This window comes from Coturnix japonica, chromosome 2 (genome assembly GCF_001577835.2).
Source record: "Coturnix japonica isolate 7356 chromosome 2, Coturnix japonica 2.1, whole genome shotgun sequence".
Classification (NCBI taxonomy): domain Eukaryota; kingdom Metazoa; phylum Chordata; class Aves; order Galliformes; family Phasianidae; genus Coturnix; species Coturnix japonica.
This window is the reverse complement of record NC_029517.1, coordinates 105,376,781-105,397,262: the sequence shown is the minus strand read 5'-3', so window position 1 is coordinate 105,397,262 and position 20,482 is coordinate 105,376,781. Positions and strand designations below refer to the sequence as shown.

Below are 20,482 nucleotides of genomic sequence, written 5' to 3'. Positions count from 1 at the left end.
GGTTCAGTCAGTGCACTACCATTGGGGAACAAATGCTTCATGGATGGGTTGGCAGACAAGCCAGGGAGCCTCAACCCTGTCTGACTGCTGAACTCTAAGTATTCTTCATTTTCATTTTCCAAAACATATCACCAGATTAAAAAGCATCTGGCAGAATGAACGTCTCCATTGTCCAACACCAGAGCTGTTAAATGAAGGAGTGGGCTGTGGATAAGACTGCTGATAGTTTTCTGGCACACAAGGGCTATTGCTTCTGGTTTGAAACCGAACAAATGAGCAACCTGTGAGGGAGGGGTTGCGGGCCCTGCAAGCAGAGCCGGGACACAGGAGAGGCACTGCAGTGCGGCTCTGCACTGACATCTGCTGCCTGAGTGGGGGGGAACCCACGGCAGCCCCAAGTGAGCAGCTCAGGCTGTGAGCACATCTCCGCAGACGGGATGTGACTTTATGGTGACTCTGCAGCTTGTATCCTTCCTACTGCACTTTGGTTCTCACTGCAGACTGCTGGCAGAGCACTCCATCTGGATCGCTTTTGGCTGAAACAAAAGGAGGCACTTTTATTACAGGATCACATCCATTGGGGCGCCAGCTGCCCATGGGCACTTGGGATGTGAGAACTATCCTGAGCCAATCCTCTCAAACTCACATATTTCATATCTCTAGAGCTGTCTATCCAGCACTTCCATGATAGATTTTTAAGCACTCAGGTTGACTACTGGTGCCCTCTCCTGACTCTCAAACACAACCTCTGTAACTTCAAGTCTGAAGGAACAGAGGTGTCCAGTCACTGTGTAAATGAAAGAAGAGGTCAAGAAGTGCATCTTCAGAGACAGATTTTAACTTAAGCAGATAATTGTATTCACATGCCACTGAGGACACACAGGGCACATGAAAGACAACCTTTACCTTGAAGCATTCATTATTCTTTGTAGTCTCCTGTGTGAGGAGATGCTCATCCTCACAACAGATCTGTGGTCCATTCTCAGTGGTCCAGTCCCTATGCTGTGCCCAGCCTGTCACACCTTGCTGCTGCAGGGAGAGCTCCGTAGGGAGGGATCAAGGGATGGCATGATGGGACATTGCTTTACTCCTGTGAACTGCAGTTCTGCAGCCTTGTACCTTGTCTTCAGGGAAGAAAGGATCGGATGAATTGGGATTTAATAAAATGAATCACAGCGGGTCTTAAACAAAAAAAAAATATATATTATTCACAATCTCCAGGAATAATTTATAACTAACAGAATGTAGTGTGTTATTTCATTACCCATTGCTTTCAGTGTGGATGTGTTCTTAAAGCCCAAAACATTAACATATTTTTAGAGTAAGTCTGGATTGCTCGGAAAGCTGGATCATCTGGACTTTTTTGAAGCAGGTAAAGTAAAACACTTTTTATTTCAAGAAATATTGCTTCTAGACTTTCCCGAAGCCAGAATTGTTCTATAAAAGTATCACAGAAGTATTATACAAGTTTTAAAAACACAGCTGGTATCCTAGTAACTTGAAACCTATGTACAAATAATAGCTTCATTCATGACCATAAATACGCTTCTTCTATCAATCAGCCCGTGACACATACATCAGACAAAGAGCTAGTTAATTTTAACATATGTACAGAGTCCATCAAAAAGACCGCTTCTTAAAATTATTAAAATCCTACTAAAACAATCTTGTTTCAACTGAAAGTACAATGTGATGAACGTAAGTTTAACCTGCAGTGCTTGCAGTAGCCCCAAAACACTCACTACACTAATTAAGACGGAACAGATAGGAAACACTCCCAAGAACTGGATGCTGTGGAATTACATCTGTTTGAGGTAATTCTCGTTTGGTGGTGTTGTGCTAATGACTTTGAATTTATTAAAAAACAAAAAAAGATAGTTTCTAGTAGTACAGATTTTGAAGTTTTTGTGTTTGTGTTTTTTGTGTTTTTTTTTATACTTTATAAAATTTAAAGTTTGATAAAGTTCAAGAAAAAACTTCAGAGCAATACAACAACAAAAACTATCTAAGCTACTACTTTTTACCCCATGTGCATCTAGAATAATGTAAATCTAACATGATTTTATCATTCCCTTTAATGACTGTTCAAAACAACACCACAAATTGAAGTCTCGAAATGAAAAGAATGTTTTCAAGGTATCATTCAGGCTAATAAAAATCAGATCTTGTGACAGAAGTATATATGAATTGACACAAGCCTTTCTACCAGTATTAGATAAAAAAAAAAAAAAAAGTTTAAAAAAACCCAACAAACTCATGTAATTTTAATACTGACAATGTCATATATAGGGAAACAATCCAATTTAAACAAATCCTCCTCTAGTTAACAAGTATTAGCCATACCTTTCTGAGAGCAAATTTAATTCAATCAAAGTAACAAAAACATGCAATATTTTTGCTAAAATGATATTCAATCTGTTTCCACAATCCATGCTGGTTATCTCTTTCCTGTCAATCTATTTATTGGTTTCACAATTACATTAGTCAACGAACAAACTAAGAACAGGTAAGTTATTAGATTCATAAATGGTATGGCATACAGATTTTAAAAGTGCAACATCGTTTTACTCGAAAGTGTGGCATTAGGAATTTCCAGTGGTTAAAATAATTTATCAGAAACACATTATGCAGACAGATTGGGTGGACTGAAACATTCATTCATGGTGGGATCATCTGGAAATAGAGAAAGTCACTTGAACATCCTTGTCAAAGAAATCTTAGCTTATAGAGAATGTGCTGCTGCATTAGAAAGTTAACACTTTTTCTTTTCATTAAAAGCTGGAAATCCTGCTTTCCAGTGTAGTGAATCACTGTGAAAGTACGTATGTGTGCGTGTGAATAAAATACACACAGACAAATACTGAACTGGTCTTAATTTAGCTGCAAATTGTATCTACAGTCAATATGGAATGTCAGTTGTCATGATTGCCTTTATAATTCTGGTAATAAGAAAAAAGGAGAATGTATTTAACAATCTGCAACTTGATCTAACCCAAGGAGAGTGGAGATGAGGCGCTGCCTTCTATGTTTAGGACTTGTGAAGTTTCCCCTCTAAGACTCTGTTTTGTTTTTTTCAAAAACGTTCCTGTTTTCTGGGTACTGATGGATGAATCTCTAATGGATACATTTACAGCCTGATGAACAACAGGTTGATCGGACCTCACAGGAAGATACATTTGATCTCCAAATATGTCTCTCATAGCATCAGTTTCCTGACGAGTGTCTTTTTGAGGAATGCTGATGGGCTGTAGCATGAAGCCATGCCGGGACTCCAACTGTATCAAACCATTTCCACTGAAATCCATATCAAAACGTTCTGATTCTTTATCCACCATCCATTTTTCAGCTTGATTATTTCTCCAGTGTGCGTCATTCAAACTACTTTTTTCAGGAATATCATTGTTTAATTCAAGTTTTCTCTCCTGACTTAAATTCATGGTGCTCAAAGCTAGGGCTGCAAAGTCTGTTGGCACAATAAGCTCCAATTCTTCTCCAGTCAGGCCACTTGCCTCTTCTGCAGAAGACATTTCTGCTGAGGTTGATGTAGATGATTCATCTCCATCCCTGTTGCTTTGAGCAGTGTTAGCCTTGTCTGTTTTATTTTGCTGGTAGTAACTGTTCAGCAGTGCAAACATTCTATCTACATCCTTCAAGTAATTAGTCCAGTCAGCCAGACTAAGTCTATAGTTGTATCTGTGTTCATATACACTTTTATTCACTCTGTACAAATTTTCCAGTCCTTGCCAGTTGACATCACCAGTGAAACTGGGCAGGTTAGCCTTCCCATCCATCCCATAACTGTCCTCTGTTAAAAGAAAGAATAAAGCCTCATGGTGAACAACAGCTTAAAGGTACGAGCAAAGCTGCCGTGTACGTTTCTCCTCCCATTTCCTTGAAAGCACCACTATGCATAGCATATGTATCTCAAACTGGAAGATGCTCCACACCTTCAGTCATCTTGCTAATGATTGTGGCCTCAGATGGTTCACAGCTTCTGCAGAACACACAGCAGTGAAACCCCTGTTTTCTGCTGCATCCTTCAACTAAGTAAAACAGGGCAGAATCTGTCCTAATGGGGTTTTGTGATGGCATTTAAAGATAGATCTACCCTATGGTATTTGAAGGCATCAGACTTGCGTCAACACATGACTTATCAATTTGTCTTTCCTAAACATTCTACCAAATGATGCAATGAACAAACGATGGTTGAGTATAATAGGAATGATCATAGGAAATGATGTAGTTTTGAGGAATTTAATTAACCACACCACAAATACTACAAATCTTCTGTTATTATTTGTAATGATAATTTCATACATATCTATCTGCCTATCTATCTATCTATCTATCTATCTATCTATCTATCTATCTATCTATCTATCTATCTATCATCTCTATTTAATTTGCCAAATATGAGCCTGTATAGGAAAAAAAACTTCTACAAGAATAGTCAGTAACTAAAGTGGTTTGATATATTATGGTAGAAATCAAAACTGGAGCACTGCCATTTGATCATTAACAAGTTTGCATATGAACCAGGGCAGTGTGGAGAAAATCAGAGGCCAGGATATTGGCTTTTGGCCCAGGAGAATCTCTGCTGCTAGTCCAAGGGTGGCAGTATGAACAGGTGGGACATTTTGGAGCTAGTAAGTAGGAGCTGCTGTTCTCCATGAGTCTCAGTAGCAAGGTGTTGGGGCTGTGCTGCAGAGAAGTTGGATCGGCAGAGAGCTTGTTGCATTTCTACAAAGTAGCTCAAAGACTGAGACCATCACGCTGATTCTAATCTCTTCCCCTCCCCAAACACTGCATTTTTTTCTGCAGTCTCAGTTTCACCACTGATGACTGAGGAGTCTCACAGCTGAGAAGGCATTGGAAATTGTTCCATAAACTTCATGTCCATAAGAAAATAATAACTTGTTTAAACACATGGAAAAGAGGTAATTTGTATTCATAGATGTTAAACAAATAGGAAAGCTAAATCTTAAGATCCTAGAGCTGACTGTACATTGATTGACTGAGCAAGTCATCTCACAGCTTAATTCCACAACTTAGTCGGAAGCATGATGTTTCCCACTGAAATCAGAGTATATAGGAGGGAATGGAGAGGAGAGAAAAGGTTTTCTCCTGTAAGAAATCTCATTACAAAAAGGTCTGAAACGGAAAAGTAGAGATGAGTTGCATTTGAATAACAGCATGTCAGTGGTTTCCCCTACCAGTATTTGGGAATCACTCACTTATATCACAGACCCTAATGATATAAAAAGTGTTGCTAACTGTTCATAATAATATATCTTCAGATTTTTTAAAATTAAGTGTTATCTAAACTTCATTGACCAGTTATTATGATTCAGAGTCTCATGATGCTATCATCTGTGGCTGTGTCATCTCCAAACCTAAACTACAATCAACTCTGTGGTTGCTTTGAAAATACACAGACAAGGAGAAAAGAGGAGATTGTAATTCCTACATCCTGTAATTAACTACATATGCAGAGTCATGTTCTGTCTGTTCAAGGACACAGGTGACACGTTCTTTCATGCAGAAGCTTTCTCCCTTTGTAGTAAACAAATGGTGGTATACTGATTGTTTCCATACAGGTCTGTTGTCCCAGTATTGTACTTGCAAAACTTGTAGTGCTGTACTAACTCAGGACATTTTAAACTGGAAACAGATCTAAGTGGAGAATGAAGATTGATAAACATTTTTTGTTCATTTAAAAAAAAAAAAAAGTTTTAGAAAAAAAGGAAATAAAAGAATCCCACCAGTACAGAGCTTGAACTCGGGCATCCTTGTGCGCTGAGAAGCTGGCTGTCTGGAATGAAGGAATGCTACACAGAGCAATATCACTGATGTTATACTATACTGTTTATCCAAGTAGTATAACCTTAATTGACTTGGTATCAGAAGTTAAAATATTTTCATTAATACACTGTGTAATGATGTATAACTTAAAGATTAAGCCTGGGCGCTCTATCTCATGTGATCCTACAATTAAAAAATGACATTTCTGTTATATTTGTAGTTAAGATTAGGAATATTTACAAGATCTTCTAATGAAAGACTTAAATCATAATTACAGGGATTACTCTCTACTGTTGCAGTAACCAGCTCCCATCAGGTTGTAATAAGCAATGTAAACCACTGGAATATAACCAAACAAAAGCTTATCATTTTCCTACATAAGTCAGAAAATACAAAATGGACTGCATGGAAAAAAAAGGTGATAAATTTAAAAGGCTACAAAATATTGAAGTCCATTATCTTAATTGTTCTCTGGCTGTTGGGAACAGTGACAAGGCTCTTCTCAGAAGGCTGAAGTTTTCCATAGACTTCTATACTCCTTGGGCTTTATACTTACACCTCAGGCACGCTATGTATATTAGGAACAACTCCACCAAAGCAGAAGGAAATGAAAATGTATAAAGACTGATATATAGGGAGGAGATATCAAGTCTAAATATGACAACCCTCTAATCTTTTTCCCCTTAACAAAAACATTGCTTGTGGAACAGTTCAGGTCAGTTAAGACCTGAGCCTCATGAGTCTTTTGCTTTATGGCTGGTTCCTCCACCAGGAAGAGGAGATAGCTGGGCTCAGCATGATAAACATGTAGGTACTGTAAGAATACTTGTCTGGCATACCTCAGGTTCAAGCATTAGGAATAAGACATCTCCATTGCCCTTCCTGAGTTCAAATATGGTAATTTTTAAAGAATATTTGGTCTCACGTGTCAGATCTGGCCTGAAATCATTGTTCCTTCTGCCCAAAGGAGCCTCATCTTTATGTCTTGCTCAAAGTGATCTGAATGCTGCATATGTGTTGATCAAAATGAGCACTCTTTTGCTTAAAGCAACATCTGTTAAAATTTTCTAAAGCCAGTGAGAAGATTTTACTTTACTTCTGTAGGTTTGATTAAGCATCTTACATACATCATATATTTCAGGTGGCTTTTTAAGCACAGTTGACTTCCTAAATAAAAAAAAAAAAAAAAAAGCAGCAACAGGAAAACAACCCAAAAGAGGTTATTCTTTTTGTGTCATTTTTTCTGCATAAATATCTTAAGGAACACAAGCATGGAATACGAGTTGTATGAAGTCTTGCTGTGACAATGAGCTACGTTAAATGCAGAATGGTAGGTCTAAAAAACAATGGCCAAGTTCAGTGTAAAGCAGTTAGAAAATGCATGCATCAGAAGATATTTTGTGTGCAAGATGGCAGGATACAGACATTAGTTGAAATGGACTGGAATCATGCAATTATTTGGAAAGAAGCTGCTGAGGAGAATAAAAAAGTGTGGATACCTGTGTGGATCATAGCTTCCTCCATCTTTATTTCCTGATATAGGAAAATACAAGAGTAACTTTTGTTAGTGTTTAGAACTTGTAAAACCATTCACAATGTAGTTTTCCATGCACAGCATCTAATTCCTAAAAAGAAACGTTCTGTGTTAAATAAAGACAGAGCTGCAGTCCAACAAAGATTTCCTGGAAGTTTTATATAAAAGGAATGAAAAACCACTGTTTTTCAAAAATAATAAAACCCCCAAATGATTTAAAAAGAGAAACATTCATAGCTGAAGAAAGAGACACAAAGATGCACAACATAAAATACGTAGAAGGGAATACTCCTGTAATAAAAAATTAAAAAATCACAGTTTCAAACAACCAAATTTAAGTGCAGTGAATTCCACCTATCCTTGTATTCAGAGACACTTGCAGAGAAATGCTGCTTTCCTCATAAACAAAGGGGAATATGGATGATAAGAAATGTTTAGTCTCAGTTGTGGTGTAGCGCCTGAGGTTTTCATACAGGTAGATGGCAATCAGAAACAATACAGGATTTAATACCTCATCTGCTACTGTTAGGTAGAACCTAACCAAGCAATCCCTGCAAAAGAGAAAGGATCTATGGCTCTGAAAAAAAAAAGATCTGCATATGCTTGTTACTGCTTAGTGCAAATAACATGATAGACTTCCTGCTGAATTTCTGTCAACTGATGTTTGTTGTCATCATCTGTCCAGAATAACTTGTGCAAACTCGCTAAGAAGTTTTCTGGTCAGGCAGTTATGTGGAATGGTGCATTTGGATCGTTCCACCTTGTTAAGAGCAACACTTAAGAAAATCACACCTTAAGGATACAATTAAGGAGTTGACAATAGCCTAATAAAATGGAAATAAATACACTTTTCTATTTTTCTTGTACCTGTTTCAAGTCCCTTCGGCCTCGGATTGCACTGCTTATAACCTTGACAACTTCGTAATTCCATTAACTGTACATGTAATTGATTTAAAATGCCTCTTTCCACTGTATGTACGGTATTTGTCAGCTGAGAAAAAGGAAAAGGAGAGGAAAAAATACTTACTAACAGAAATAATAATAATAATACTACAGCAAAAGGCAACTAGAGTAGTTTAGCCTGCAATATTTTGAAGCAGGGGAAGGGATTTACCTGATAGGGGTCAGTGTTCATATCAAAGTATTCCAAGAAGCCAGTTGCAAATTCACAAAAGAGAAAATTGTGGGTGTCATTCACTGTTCGCAAACACCAGTAAGTGTTGTTATTTGAGCTTGTGCAAGCACAGAAAGATCCCACTGTAAGTAATGAAAAAAGTTGTTAGTTTAGGCAAACAATCATAGGCTTGTTTCTTATACTAGTGAAATTTCTGTTGATCTTCATGTTCTTATATTCTAGATCATTTAAAAGAAAAAACACTTCATATTTGAACAACATTAGATTCTTATATAGAACAGGTCAAATGCAGCTAACATGCAAATTTATCACACAAATTTCTCAAATATATAGACAAATAGAGCAGAAGATAGTAAGTAACATAGTTACTGTGGCATATTCTGTTCTGATTTATGTACAGATTTTGGGATTGAGCAGAATTTAGACCTTATAAAACAACACCACAAGCCCTGATCCTTACGATCCATATGAAATGAGACTCATTGTAATTGAGTGCTGTTTATAGGGGTACTATTATTGCCATCAGTGGCTAAAATGGTACCATTAGTAGAGCCTTTGAGATGCAAGTACAACAGATAATTACAAAGGAAGGTCAAATTGTTGGTATAATAAATGACATGCACAGAAATGACACAGCAGTCAAATTGTGAAGCACTGTATGGGAAGGAGGCAAGTGGGAGATTTGGTAGTTTAGGATTAATGACTTGAAGAAATGGCATGGAGTTGCATCAGGGTGATGGCCCTTGTGAGTTCCTTCCAACTTGGGCTATTCTACCATTCTACGATTGTTCTATGAAGAGATGGTTTAAAAACAGGGAGCTTGTCTGGCATTTGAATGCAGGTATGATGGAAGAAGCAAGATGGGAAAAAAGACCAATGGATAAGTCTTATTTTATGTGGTTCTCTCCTACTGGCTTGAGTCTCTCAAATGTAACTACTTAACCATGATGTATTTTGAACTACAATCCCTCATTTAATTTATTTGGTACATAAATAAGAGAGAAATTGGATCACTCAGTTAAACCTCTGCTCAAAAACAACCCCAGGTAATGTAACTGAATTACATGTTATTATTTTTCAACCTGGGGAAGCCTAAAACAGATTTCCACTCCTAGATCCAGGTGTCACATAAGAGGTAGATGCCATTAGAGAAAGTTAAGATCTTGTCAGCACACTCAAAATGGGGCCTGGACAACTCTTTCACTGACCAAACGTAGACATGCATTTTAGGGTTATATTGCAAAAATACAATCATTTGGTCTTCACATTGCGTATTTTGTGCAATATGCAGATTTAAAATATGGTAGCAGATGAACTTCTTTCTAATTAACTGAAGTTTAACCAAAAAACTAGCTGGAGCCAACAGGTAGTTTTAGATGTGACTACTAGATTAGTTTTAGTAGGGTATGTTTAACATGATGACCAAAACTTTTCCCAAACACCTAATATATTTACGATTGTTTATAATGTCATTCTGCCAGCAAAAAGAGGCTCAGAAAGGTATTTTCTCAAAATCTTAAAACAAACTGATAGTAAAGTTTTGCTTTTATATTTAATTAGTCCTGTGACTTTCTGTAATAGTGTGCATGCATTAAATACACCTCATAAATCTAGTAATAGTATTAACCCTTTTTATCCACATAATCAGAATCAATACTTTGATTTGGTTTTGGTTATGAACTGTGTTACAGGAACATTTTAATACCCCATGACTGTTACTGGAGCATTGCCAGGATGTACAGAAAGATAAGAACACTTTTCATAACTGCTTTCTACTCCATAGTTAAAAAGCAAAACCTCGACCTAAGAGTTGTTTAAAACAAAAAACATGTATATAACTGCTGTAGGAACATTTTACAATGCATAAAACATATCAGCAGAAGTTCTAGTGCTGTCAAAACAAATTACTAAGTAAGAGAGAGCATCTTTCTTGAAATTAGAATGTCAGATTTCCTGCTTGGAGTCATTTATGAAGTCTCTGCAAAAAGCAATGCCTCCTATGCTATTATGTTGGCCCATGATGTCAGAGGTGGATGTTGGTGTTATAGCACTAGTAGCTGAAATTTCCTATCAGTATCCCATTACATGTGGTTGCTGTGTGACAGATGGCAGCAGAGGGGCAGTCTGACAAAATGGTGTCTGATGTGGAAGTGCATATGAAGCAAAGGTGTGTGGTTGAATTCCCTCATGTAGTAAAAATGGCACCTGCTGATACACGCTTATGGAGACCAAACAGTGGATGTGAGCACAGTGAGTCAGTGGGTGGTACATTTCAGCAGTGGCCACTGCAACAGTGGGTCACCACTGGTTCAAATTTTTATGAGCTTGGCATGGAGGCTCCTGTTCTTTGCTGATGAAAATGCATAGCTAATGGTGCTGATTATATTGAAAAACAGGATTTTGTAGCTAAGAATTTGGTCTACCAATAGTGCTGTTTTTCCCTTTGTAGCTGTTGTAGTTCCCATGGCAATAAATAAGAGACATTACTTTTGGAGCAGTCTAAGTATGTTGTAGCATAATCAACATTCAATCTTTAAGTTTTTGAAAGCAAAGTTTTCCTTTTCATAGGAAATCTGGTTTGCAGAAACTTTAAAATGGTAGTGAAAGTCCCAATGTTCAAGTAAACTTCTCATCAGTATAATTGACATGGCCTTTGAGTTCCAACCTCAATGAAACTAGACCATTCACAGAATTAATTCTGAAGGAACCATCTAATACTAACACACAAATTCTATCTCCTGTTGTCACAGCTACTTAAATCTGCTGATATATATGTGGGTTAGAATGTACAGTTTCATTATATAGGGTTACACAAATTTACATGGATACAAATAGGGGAAGGGTTTACCCTTGTGCTTTTTACAACTTTGCAAGTCTGTGAATTCACTTGGAATTCCTATGAAGTATTTGGTCATCTGGACTGTCAAGATATGACAGGAACCTCAGTGTCTAGTTATGAATCTCTACAAGCCATGAATCTCTTAAAGAGAGATTTTATAACAAGTAAACTCTTTTTGCTTCTGCAGTATTTTGCATAGACCCTCTTGTAAAAATTTCATATAAATACGTAACACAGAAATTACAAACATACTCAAGCGATGCTCTTCCTGAATACTTCAGAAAAAGTTCAGCAGCAGCATTGCTAAGTGCTGCTCTTCCACATAATGACCTGATGGACTGCATGAGGTGAGAACTCTTGCACAACAGAGGAGAACCTAGTTCACATCTGAACACAGAAGTAAGACTTACAGTTCCAGAAAGGTGCAGTTTGCCAATGGTTATTGTCATGGGTAAAACACGTCAGTCCAGGAAGGCTACACTCATCCCCCTTCTTCTGGCGCTTTTTTCCCTTTCTTTCCTTCTTCCTTCTGCGATTCTCTTTGAACAGCTGCAGTTTGCTGTCTACCTCCTGTGCTGCTTCTCTGTTCAGAGAGAAAGTTGGTCATGGCTGATAGAACAGCTTCTGTTTGGTTAACAACAGCAGTTTTTACCCCTGACTTTTCTAAGTACTAAATGATGAGAATATACCCTTTGGGAAGCTGATCTTTCTAGCTTAGCTTCCACCTCAGCAATTATGACAAAGTGTTTTCTTCTATGAGAAATGACACACTTTTGTGTTTAGGTTTAAATGGGTCTCTTTAATGATTAACTAGTCAATCAACTTCTGAAATGATTAATTTCTTCTGTTTCTAGTCTTTTTCAATATTATTCATAAACTTTTACATATACAACCAGAAGTACTGGAGGCTTCTTGCTTGAACTTGCTTTATGTGACCTTTTGTTTCCCTCACATCTTCCCTTCCCTTTCCCCCAAGAACCCAACCCATTCCTAACATTTCTCCATCACTAAAATGCTAGCTGAGAGAGTGAGGATAATAAAAACTTACTTGAAGGGATGTAGATGGCTCTTGATTTTCTCTTGGGTCTTTACGCCTTTCTCTTTGTTGTAGTAGCTATAGGGAAAAATTTAAAATATCACAGGGTCGGGAAACAACCCATTTTCAGCACAAAACCAAAACAGTAGCATAGCATCTTTGACATTTTCTTGTACCTATACAGTTTTTATTTCATTTGAAGAAGTTATATATGTGTGAATGATCTATGGTAAAACTATAGCTATGTTTAATGTATTAGTAGAGTACAGACGTTTAATCTTAAAATTTGTACATGCAAGTTTTGAGAGTAGCTTCTACTCTTAAAAGTGATCTAAGTAAAATTGGGATCTGGTAGTCCTTCATATTCAGCATTGCTGAATTAAGATACATACCCTGACACTTGAATATGTCTCCAGAAATAGGATAACTTTGATTTCTTCCCAGGCCAATGGAAAAATAAGTTCCATCACGGAGAGATACAGAGCTCAAATATTTACACTTCTATTATGAATCAGCTTCCTTCCTTCCCTGCTTTGGAGATGACATCTCAATAGGCTAACTCTAGTCATGAGTATCTACAGTCGTTATCAATACCAGTAGCTCTTATACTCTTTGTTTTCCGTCTCAGAAAAAAACAGAACATAACAAAAAAACTCACAAAAGAAACGAAAAACTAAAGCAAACAAAAAAAAAATCCCAAATCAAAACTGGAAAACTTGAAAAATATATGAACCTTATCAATCAGTGTAGCTGCAAAAGCTGAATCTCATCTCTCTTACCTCTGTTTAGTACAGTCACATTCGTCTGGTTTTCTTCTTTTTAGGTGTCCTCTAACTTCCCTCAAATTCTTGATTTTGTCCTGGAGAGCTTCAATCTGCAGAGACCAATTCTAAGTTAGATTTGTTCTTTAATAGGTAGCAGTGCAAAAAATTCACTCAGGTTTCCAAATAGCTCTTACCTCCTTATCGATGTAAGCCTTGTGGTCCTTCCAGGCTCTGGCAGATTGGTACAGCTCCCTCTCACAGTGAATAGTGTCATTTGGAAGAATAAAACACCTGTAGATACCAATTAAAGAAATGGGAAACAGAAGGTCATTGGTTTCCCAACTGCCTACTCTTTTATTCTCTTTATTTCATCATTTCTAATAATTTATTTCTAAATAACCTCTAGAATGTCTTCTCATGCTGACAATAGTATAATTGACTGCTTAAATCTGTTTTCTCTTCAAAATCAAATAATAATTTCCTCATCCATGACGCATGGTCAGTGCATGCTAAACAAAAAAGCTGTGGGATATTTAATCCAATCAGAAATGAGTCTGTAATGGAACTAAAAATCTAATCAGAATTAAAAGTCTTGTTAACAAAATATAACCATGCAACTACCAGCCCTGAGAAACAGATCCCTTTTATTCCTTGAATGAGACCCATCATCTGATGAATGAAAAATAGTTAAAAATATAATACAAATATAATTAATGAGTAAAGAAGATCAATATAATTAATAAAGATAAGGATAATAAGGAACAAAGTTAGAGCAAAATGTTCAAAGATGTGGTTAAAAAAAAAAAAAAAAAGAATGTTAACATAATAAAGTGGTGCAGTGAAAAAAGATTCATACCAGTGTTTGAAAAAATAGTGCTATCAAGAAACAAAATAACTGGAAGGCCAAGGATGTGGAATGAGAATCCAACAGACAACAGGCTGGACTTCCAAAGTCTCTAAGCTGACAAACAGTATATCCATAAATATGGAAATACTGCTAACTATCTCACAGATACAACCTTCTTTGGGCCCCATTCCATCATAAACTTCTGAGAAGAAAAGCAGGAGGATTTAAATGTTTATCTCTTTCCAACCTCTCCCACTATGGTTTGTTTGTTTGTTTGTTTGTTTTTCACTCACAGAACTGGAATTCTGAAAGCAATATTTAGTAGAAGATAAAACGCTCTATAGGGAAATAATAATTTTTCCAGAAAGCCACTTAAGGCTTTATTAATGTCATGGAAATGATAATGTAAAGAAAGGATAATTTTTACTTGTTCAAAATTAACACTTATATTACCCTTGTTTAAAAAAATAAAGAGAGAGAGAGAGAAATGCTATTTATATTTCAAACATGACAAACATGTCAGAGAGGTTAAAATAAATAATGCCCATGTTTGCCTGACTTCAGATAAATCATATTAGCATCTTTTAAGAGAAAAAGATTCTGAAATTGTTGACTTTTCATTTAAATTTAGTTAAGATTAAAAATTAAAAATGAATTGAAATTTCCAGGATGGAAAAATGATGGATCTCTTCAGGTATGTATGAGTCTGAAGAAGCTTAGCTAATGCTAGTTTTTTACAAACAACTAAGTCGTGAGAAACACGGTGTAACTAACTGAGCTAATACGTCCTCACTTGGAGTGGGATTTCAGACATCTGAAATTTAGGCCTCTATGCTTAGCTGGGTGCCCAGCCTTTATAATGAACAACAAGATTGTCTGCTTCATGGGGTGATTAATCCTTTGTAAGATACATGTTGTGATACGGAGGACGAGTTCTCCCTCTAGAGTTTTCTGCTCCTTAGAGATAAAAACAAAGCTTGACGCTTCTCCCTTCAATACGCATACTGAAACTGCATGATTCCACCTACAACAAGCACGAGTTAAGCATGTCAAAAATTGTCTGCAACAACAAGTTCTTTAATACAGGAACTATAAAACAGTAAAAAACAGGAAGACTGAAATTGGAAAATGAAAAAAACTTAATCTTAAGGAAATAAGTAGAAAAAGCAATTGTACTTGTGTGTCACTCTGACAGAACTGGGTTGACCTATAACATCAGTGCCATCAGCAACCATCGTGTCACCAGGAGCACCATCAGTTTCCTCTGCTTTTTTGTCATTTTCAGCATTGTGACGTTTGGTGATACTTCTGGTCTTTAACACCTGCAGTTCTTCCTCTTCCAGGTTTATGTCATATATTTCACCTTCAAATTCCACTGACAAGGACCGGGTTTGGCGAGTGTGAACAAAACGTGGTTTGTATTCTGCAGAAGAAAGAAACATCCACAGCTGCACACACATATATACTCAACTCCTGCCCTAAACACCCAGCATATTCCAAACAGCAAGAAGGCTGTTCAGTATTAAAAACTTATTTTTCTTCTGTGGCTTTGAAGAAACAGATTTCATCATCTTTGGTTAGTTCAGGACCCACACTCTCATGAGTAGCATGAAATTCTGCATGCTCTGAGTTTTGCATTTCATGCTAGACTGAATTTATGCCACAGTTAACATCTATATTTACAAACAAAATCACTATTTCAGAAATCAGGTATCTGGAGTGAGACACTCAAAAAACCCAGAAACTAGAGGGTTAGAATTCCATTAGAAAATGAAGCCATTCTGTGTTGTGAAACAATGTCATCACCTGTAAATTGGCACATATCATAAATTTGACTTAAGCTTCGTAATTAAAATTGCTTTTTAAAAGGATCCTTTAAAAAGGCAAAAATCTGTCATATACTAGTTTATGCACTGAGATATATATATAAACTCTGACACACACACAGGTCATTCATATCTATGAATACAAGTTTTAGCCCTCCAAAACCTCGCTGTGTTGTAAAGTTAAAGTGAGCTGTTTTCCATTTGTTGCATCCATGCTGAGCACACTTTTTGTCACCTAACTGCATTCCGTGCAGCAGAATAAAGTGAGAGCTCTGGGAGAGTACTGCCTCTGGCATTTAGCATTGATTCTACTGCAGCTTTTTTTCTAGGGCCTTTGAGAGATTCACACTAAGCCAGGAAAGTCAAGAATCTTTTGAAAGGGCAGATAGTGAATCTCATTCAAATTTTTACTCAAACAACCCTTTCCTCCTAAACTGTTTCACTGGTTGCCTGCTGTCATGTTAAAAAAAAGGCTTCCTAGTCAGTGAAAAACCGCTGTTCCAAAGTATCTTTCTGCTTTGTATAAATCATTAATGAAACAGTGAAGAAAGATTCACAGGATCAGATGGGAGAAATTCTGGCATTGGAAAAGCCTCTGATGATACTGCTTATTAATCAAGTGACAAAAAAGTTTTGGAGTACAAAAGTGTCTTATCCAATTGTCATCTGAAGGCTGAGGCCTGAACCAGTCGTTCCCTTAACAATATCTCATCACCATGATTCTCTGTTTGCCTCAGATGAATGCTAAGGGAATTTGGAGGAGGAGAAGGAGGAGAATTGAAGAGGACTGAGAATGTTGTAAAGGAGAAAAGCATAACAAATGACTTTTTTTTTTTTTTTTTCTGATGTCCCCTTCATATGCTCTCAACGGTTGTTTGCCCCTTTCCCATCTCCTCACAATCTCTCCCCAAGGCACTGTCCCTAGTTGCAATCCCCCTCCAAGCCTTGCTGGTATCCTAGCAACCCTTCTCTTTCCAAGGTAATGGTAGGAGTCTCCCCTTCAAATTATCACTTGGGGGAACATTGACCAGTTTGAGGATCACTGCGGTAGTTGGTGACGTGGAGACTTTTCAGAGGTCTGCCTGTGCACACTATGAATTTCCTTAGATCATACAGAACAAACGGAATAAATTATATCAAAGCAGCATAGTCTGAACAATGAGAACTGAAGACAGACAACATTGTGGTTGAATGTACAAAGAATACCAGGGATTCTTGTTCACTTGCAGAGTAGGGCTGGCTTTAAATCAGGAAATATTCTGAATTACACTGCCTGTCTCTTATTTTATAGACATCTGTGCAGCATCTTCTAACTTTTGCATTCCTTATGACTCAACAATCTTCCTGTTTTAGAGGCTCATCTCTATTTCATTTTCTGCTCCACTATTCTGAACAGAGGACAGGAACATACAACCTGTTCTTGAGCAAAGCCCCTGAAACTGAGGTTTGCTTTTATTGTTGTGGCCACAGAGATTCATGTTCATCATTGGGCAGATAGATTAAAATACCTGTTCCATTTAAAATAGAATCCTCTTAAACAGGCCTTTGTGGTATAAATCCTTAGCAGAGACAAGTCCAAGCACTGCTGTCTTAAAGCCTGCTTGTGCATTCCCTTCAGACCACGCTCCACTAGAGGACACTGCAATCTAACCTGTTTCCATGCAGTGCTCCTGGTACAGCCTGGAAGCTGCAGCTGTGCAAAAATTCATTCTGCCAGCAGTCATGGCCTTTCAGTGTCTTGTGTAGAAGAGGTCTTTGGGATATAATCTGACTGCATTTGAATTCAGTGTTAACGATGCAAGGAAACACTTGCTTTGGCTGTCTTAGCGAATAAAGGCACTGGTTCAACTGCAGATGCCACCAGGTATGTGTCTGTCCAGTGCGATAGGTGGCACCAATGCATCACCACCACAGCCAACCTGAGCAGTATTCTTTACTGTTGTGCAGGGATAACTTCGATTCTCATCGTTTTTCTTATTACAGAGGCATTTATGTAGAACCCGGCTGCCAATTACATTGTATTCATTGTATGCTGAGGATAAAACTAACACTGTGAGCCTTTACCCCTATTCTTTACACCAGCACACAGGAGGTCAGAACACTTACTTTGCGCACTGGGGTTTCTCAGAAACTGCCTTTGATTTTTTCTTTGGGTCCTGCTGTTTCGGAAATCGGTGTCTCCACAGTTGCAGTCCTTATCTTTACCACTATATCCCCTGGAGTGGATGCTGCGGGTCCTTTTCCTGATGGCCAGGATGTCACTAGATACCTTGCACTTGTGAATTCGAAGCTTGCCAGAAGCATCTTCTGTGCACTGCCACTTCTGAAAGAGAGAGAGACACACACACATGAGGATGATTTCCCAGCAGCCTTCCAAACCCCTGCTGCTCTCAGATGGATGGCAAAAGATGACAAGCAAATTTCTTTCAAAACTAAGTGGTCTCTTAAAGAACAAACTGAGGTGGGAAACATTTTAAGGGACTAAATTTGCTCACATCCTTCTTGACATCTCTCTCAAACTAGGCAAACATAAGCCTGAATGAAATTGCTGTGAATCTGCATAAAGAAAATACAACTCAGCCAAAAATGATGTATAAATCAAGAGTATCTAGACTAAACACATCCATGAAAGAAGCAAGTAAAAAGTCTTAATTTACTGAGCCACAGCATACAGCTGTCAGGGCTGTTTTCACCAAGTCTCTTTTTCCCTTTGAAAAAACAAACTTTGCTTCTTTGTTCTGCAACTCGGAATTTCTAACATGATTCACGGGAAAATAAAAAATCTCCGCAGATGAAGAACTAGTTCAATTGTGGGGTTCCTTGGAAAAGAGAAGGACAAATCGTGGATGTGATTTACACAGAAAATACTACAACACTAAGAGCACATAATTTATTTCCATACCAGAGGCCAGAGTTAGGAACTACACCCTAACACATCCTTACAAACCATGACACTCAGACCTGAAAACACTTCCTACTCTTCATATGAGAAGCCTGAAAGCATAACTTCCCCAGGCACCCCGCTCCCCCCAGAAGGTGAAATCAGTGCAACAAACACTCCCAGAAAAGAGCAAAGGGAAAAACCTCAGGGATGGCAGATAAATAAATAAGTTTAGATAAACTCATTCGGATCCACAAGTCTTGAGATTTGTATCAGGTTGGTGAGAAAACAGTTCAGTCTGGAAGGAGTACCTGTACAACATCGTACATGTGCTGAATGTAAGAGCAAGTGAGGGAGAATGAGAGGAAACAGAGATTTTTCCAGCTTGTCTGCACAATATCTGACTGACTTGATTATCAACATGACTGAATCCAGATGGAAGAACCCAGGTGGATTTTTCCAGTGGATCCCACTGTCTCTGCATTTCAAATAAGAAAGTAAGAGAGACTTTAATTTCCTCTCCACAGTGAACTGTCTTAAAAAAGGCTGGTTTTTTTCTTCTCTTCTCTTCCCTTCCCCCCTACCCCCCCCCCCCCCCCCCTATTTTTTTTTTTTTAATGGATTGGTGGTGACAGATTGGTCATCCTTTGCCCATACCCAAAGCTTGCCACATGTGGCTGCAAGTTTATAGCTGGCATGTATAATACACTGCATGTGCTAGGAAGTCTGTGATTCCAAGTAAGTTGTAGCCCAAGTAAAAGTAGGAGAACTATAAATAGCTTTATTTACTTATAATACAACTTCAACCCAGTGAGCTTTATTCACATACAAGGCCACAATATCCACACTGCATACGAAGTCATTAAGTTCAGCTGGATAGGGCTGCAACAGCAACGGGTTCTTGTTCTTTGCTGATGGAACTGCAGAGGTAATGGTGGTGATTTTGTTGAAAAACAGTGTTTTATAGCTAAGAATTTGCTCTATCAAACAATGTTACTGTGCTCATCAAATCTGTTGTAGTTTTCATGGAAATAAATAGGAGGTATTACTTTCAGAGCAGCCTACATATATGTGGCCCAAGGCAATTCCTCTTCATTCAGTGTGGCCCATGCAAGCCAGAAGTTTTCGCAACCTGTGCTATACGGTGTCCTTTTTTGGTTCCCATGGATGAACAGCCTTATGTTTTTCTTTCCTCATTAATAATTGCAAGACAGCTAGATGACTGTCTTAATGCAGCTCCCAACTCAGTTTTTGACATGAACACTAATATCTGAGCAGACACATTTCAGTAAGTCTCTTCCATTAGCTAATGACTGCTCTGGACTGTTTTGGTGGTGCTGTCAAGCTGGCTGAAGAATGAAGAAAGAAAACTAAGCCTCAGGTAGATTTGCTGACCTGATAACCTGAGGAGTGAGTTTATGTGGTTGCACACAATAAAAAACAACTCTGACTTCTTAGACATGGCAGTCACTTTAAAGGATAGAGAGGAGGAGAGGTAAAATACATTATCAAGCATATACTTACACTACCTCCACTCCAATAACTGTTTTTGGCTCTCTGTGGTGTTTTTAATGGCAGAAGTATTTCTCAATTAAACACTGAAATATTGGCTCTGAACCACAGCCCCATGACAGCGCACTTTGGCCGAATGCAGTCTGAGCTAAAAGATGGATCCCAAACTGAGAGGGCTTGCTTGTGGTTTGGCATGCCTTTGATTGCAGAACACTAAACCATGTTTAAAAGAGCATGGGCCTGCACCCGTCTGACTGCTGTCTGAGGAACTATACTCAGACCCAGACTTTCAGGATAAACCTACAC

The 20,482-nt window shown here is 37.9% G+C and overlaps 1 protein-coding gene across 4 annotated transcripts in view; it reads right to left on the bottom strand.

Annotated features, from left to right (window-relative positions):
- Positions 1 to 1,368: 1,368 nt before the first annotated feature.
- Positions 1,369 to 20,482, bottom strand: part of SULF1 (sulfatase 1) — a 125,422-nt gene continuing 106,308 nt past the window's right edge. For 3 of the 4 annotated variants that reach the window (XM_015855711.2, XM_015855712.2, XM_015855713.2), the window contains exons 15-23: positions 17,890 to 18,106; positions 15,134 to 15,380; positions 13,305 to 13,401; positions 13,126 to 13,220; positions 12,359 to 12,424; positions 11,721 to 11,893; positions 8,451 to 8,593; positions 8,204 to 8,327; positions 1,374 to 3,805 (exon numbers count right to left, since the gene is read on the bottom strand). In XM_015855711.2, the coding sequence (XP_015711197.1) occupies positions 2,988 to 3,805; positions 8,204 to 8,327; positions 8,451 to 8,593; positions 11,721 to 11,893; positions 12,359 to 12,424; positions 13,126 to 13,220; positions 13,305 to 13,401; positions 15,134 to 15,380; positions 17,890 to 18,106 (1,980 nt within the window). In that variant the 3' untranslated portion in view covers positions 1,374 to 2,987. Of the gene's footprint in view, positions 3,806 to 7,301; positions 7,336 to 8,203; positions 8,328 to 8,450; positions 8,594 to 11,720; positions 11,894 to 12,358; positions 12,425 to 13,125; positions 13,221 to 13,304; positions 13,402 to 15,133; positions 15,381 to 17,889; positions 18,107 to 20,482 lie in introns of all 4 variants that reach the window. The other variant, XM_015855714.2, reaches the window with a different exon arrangement.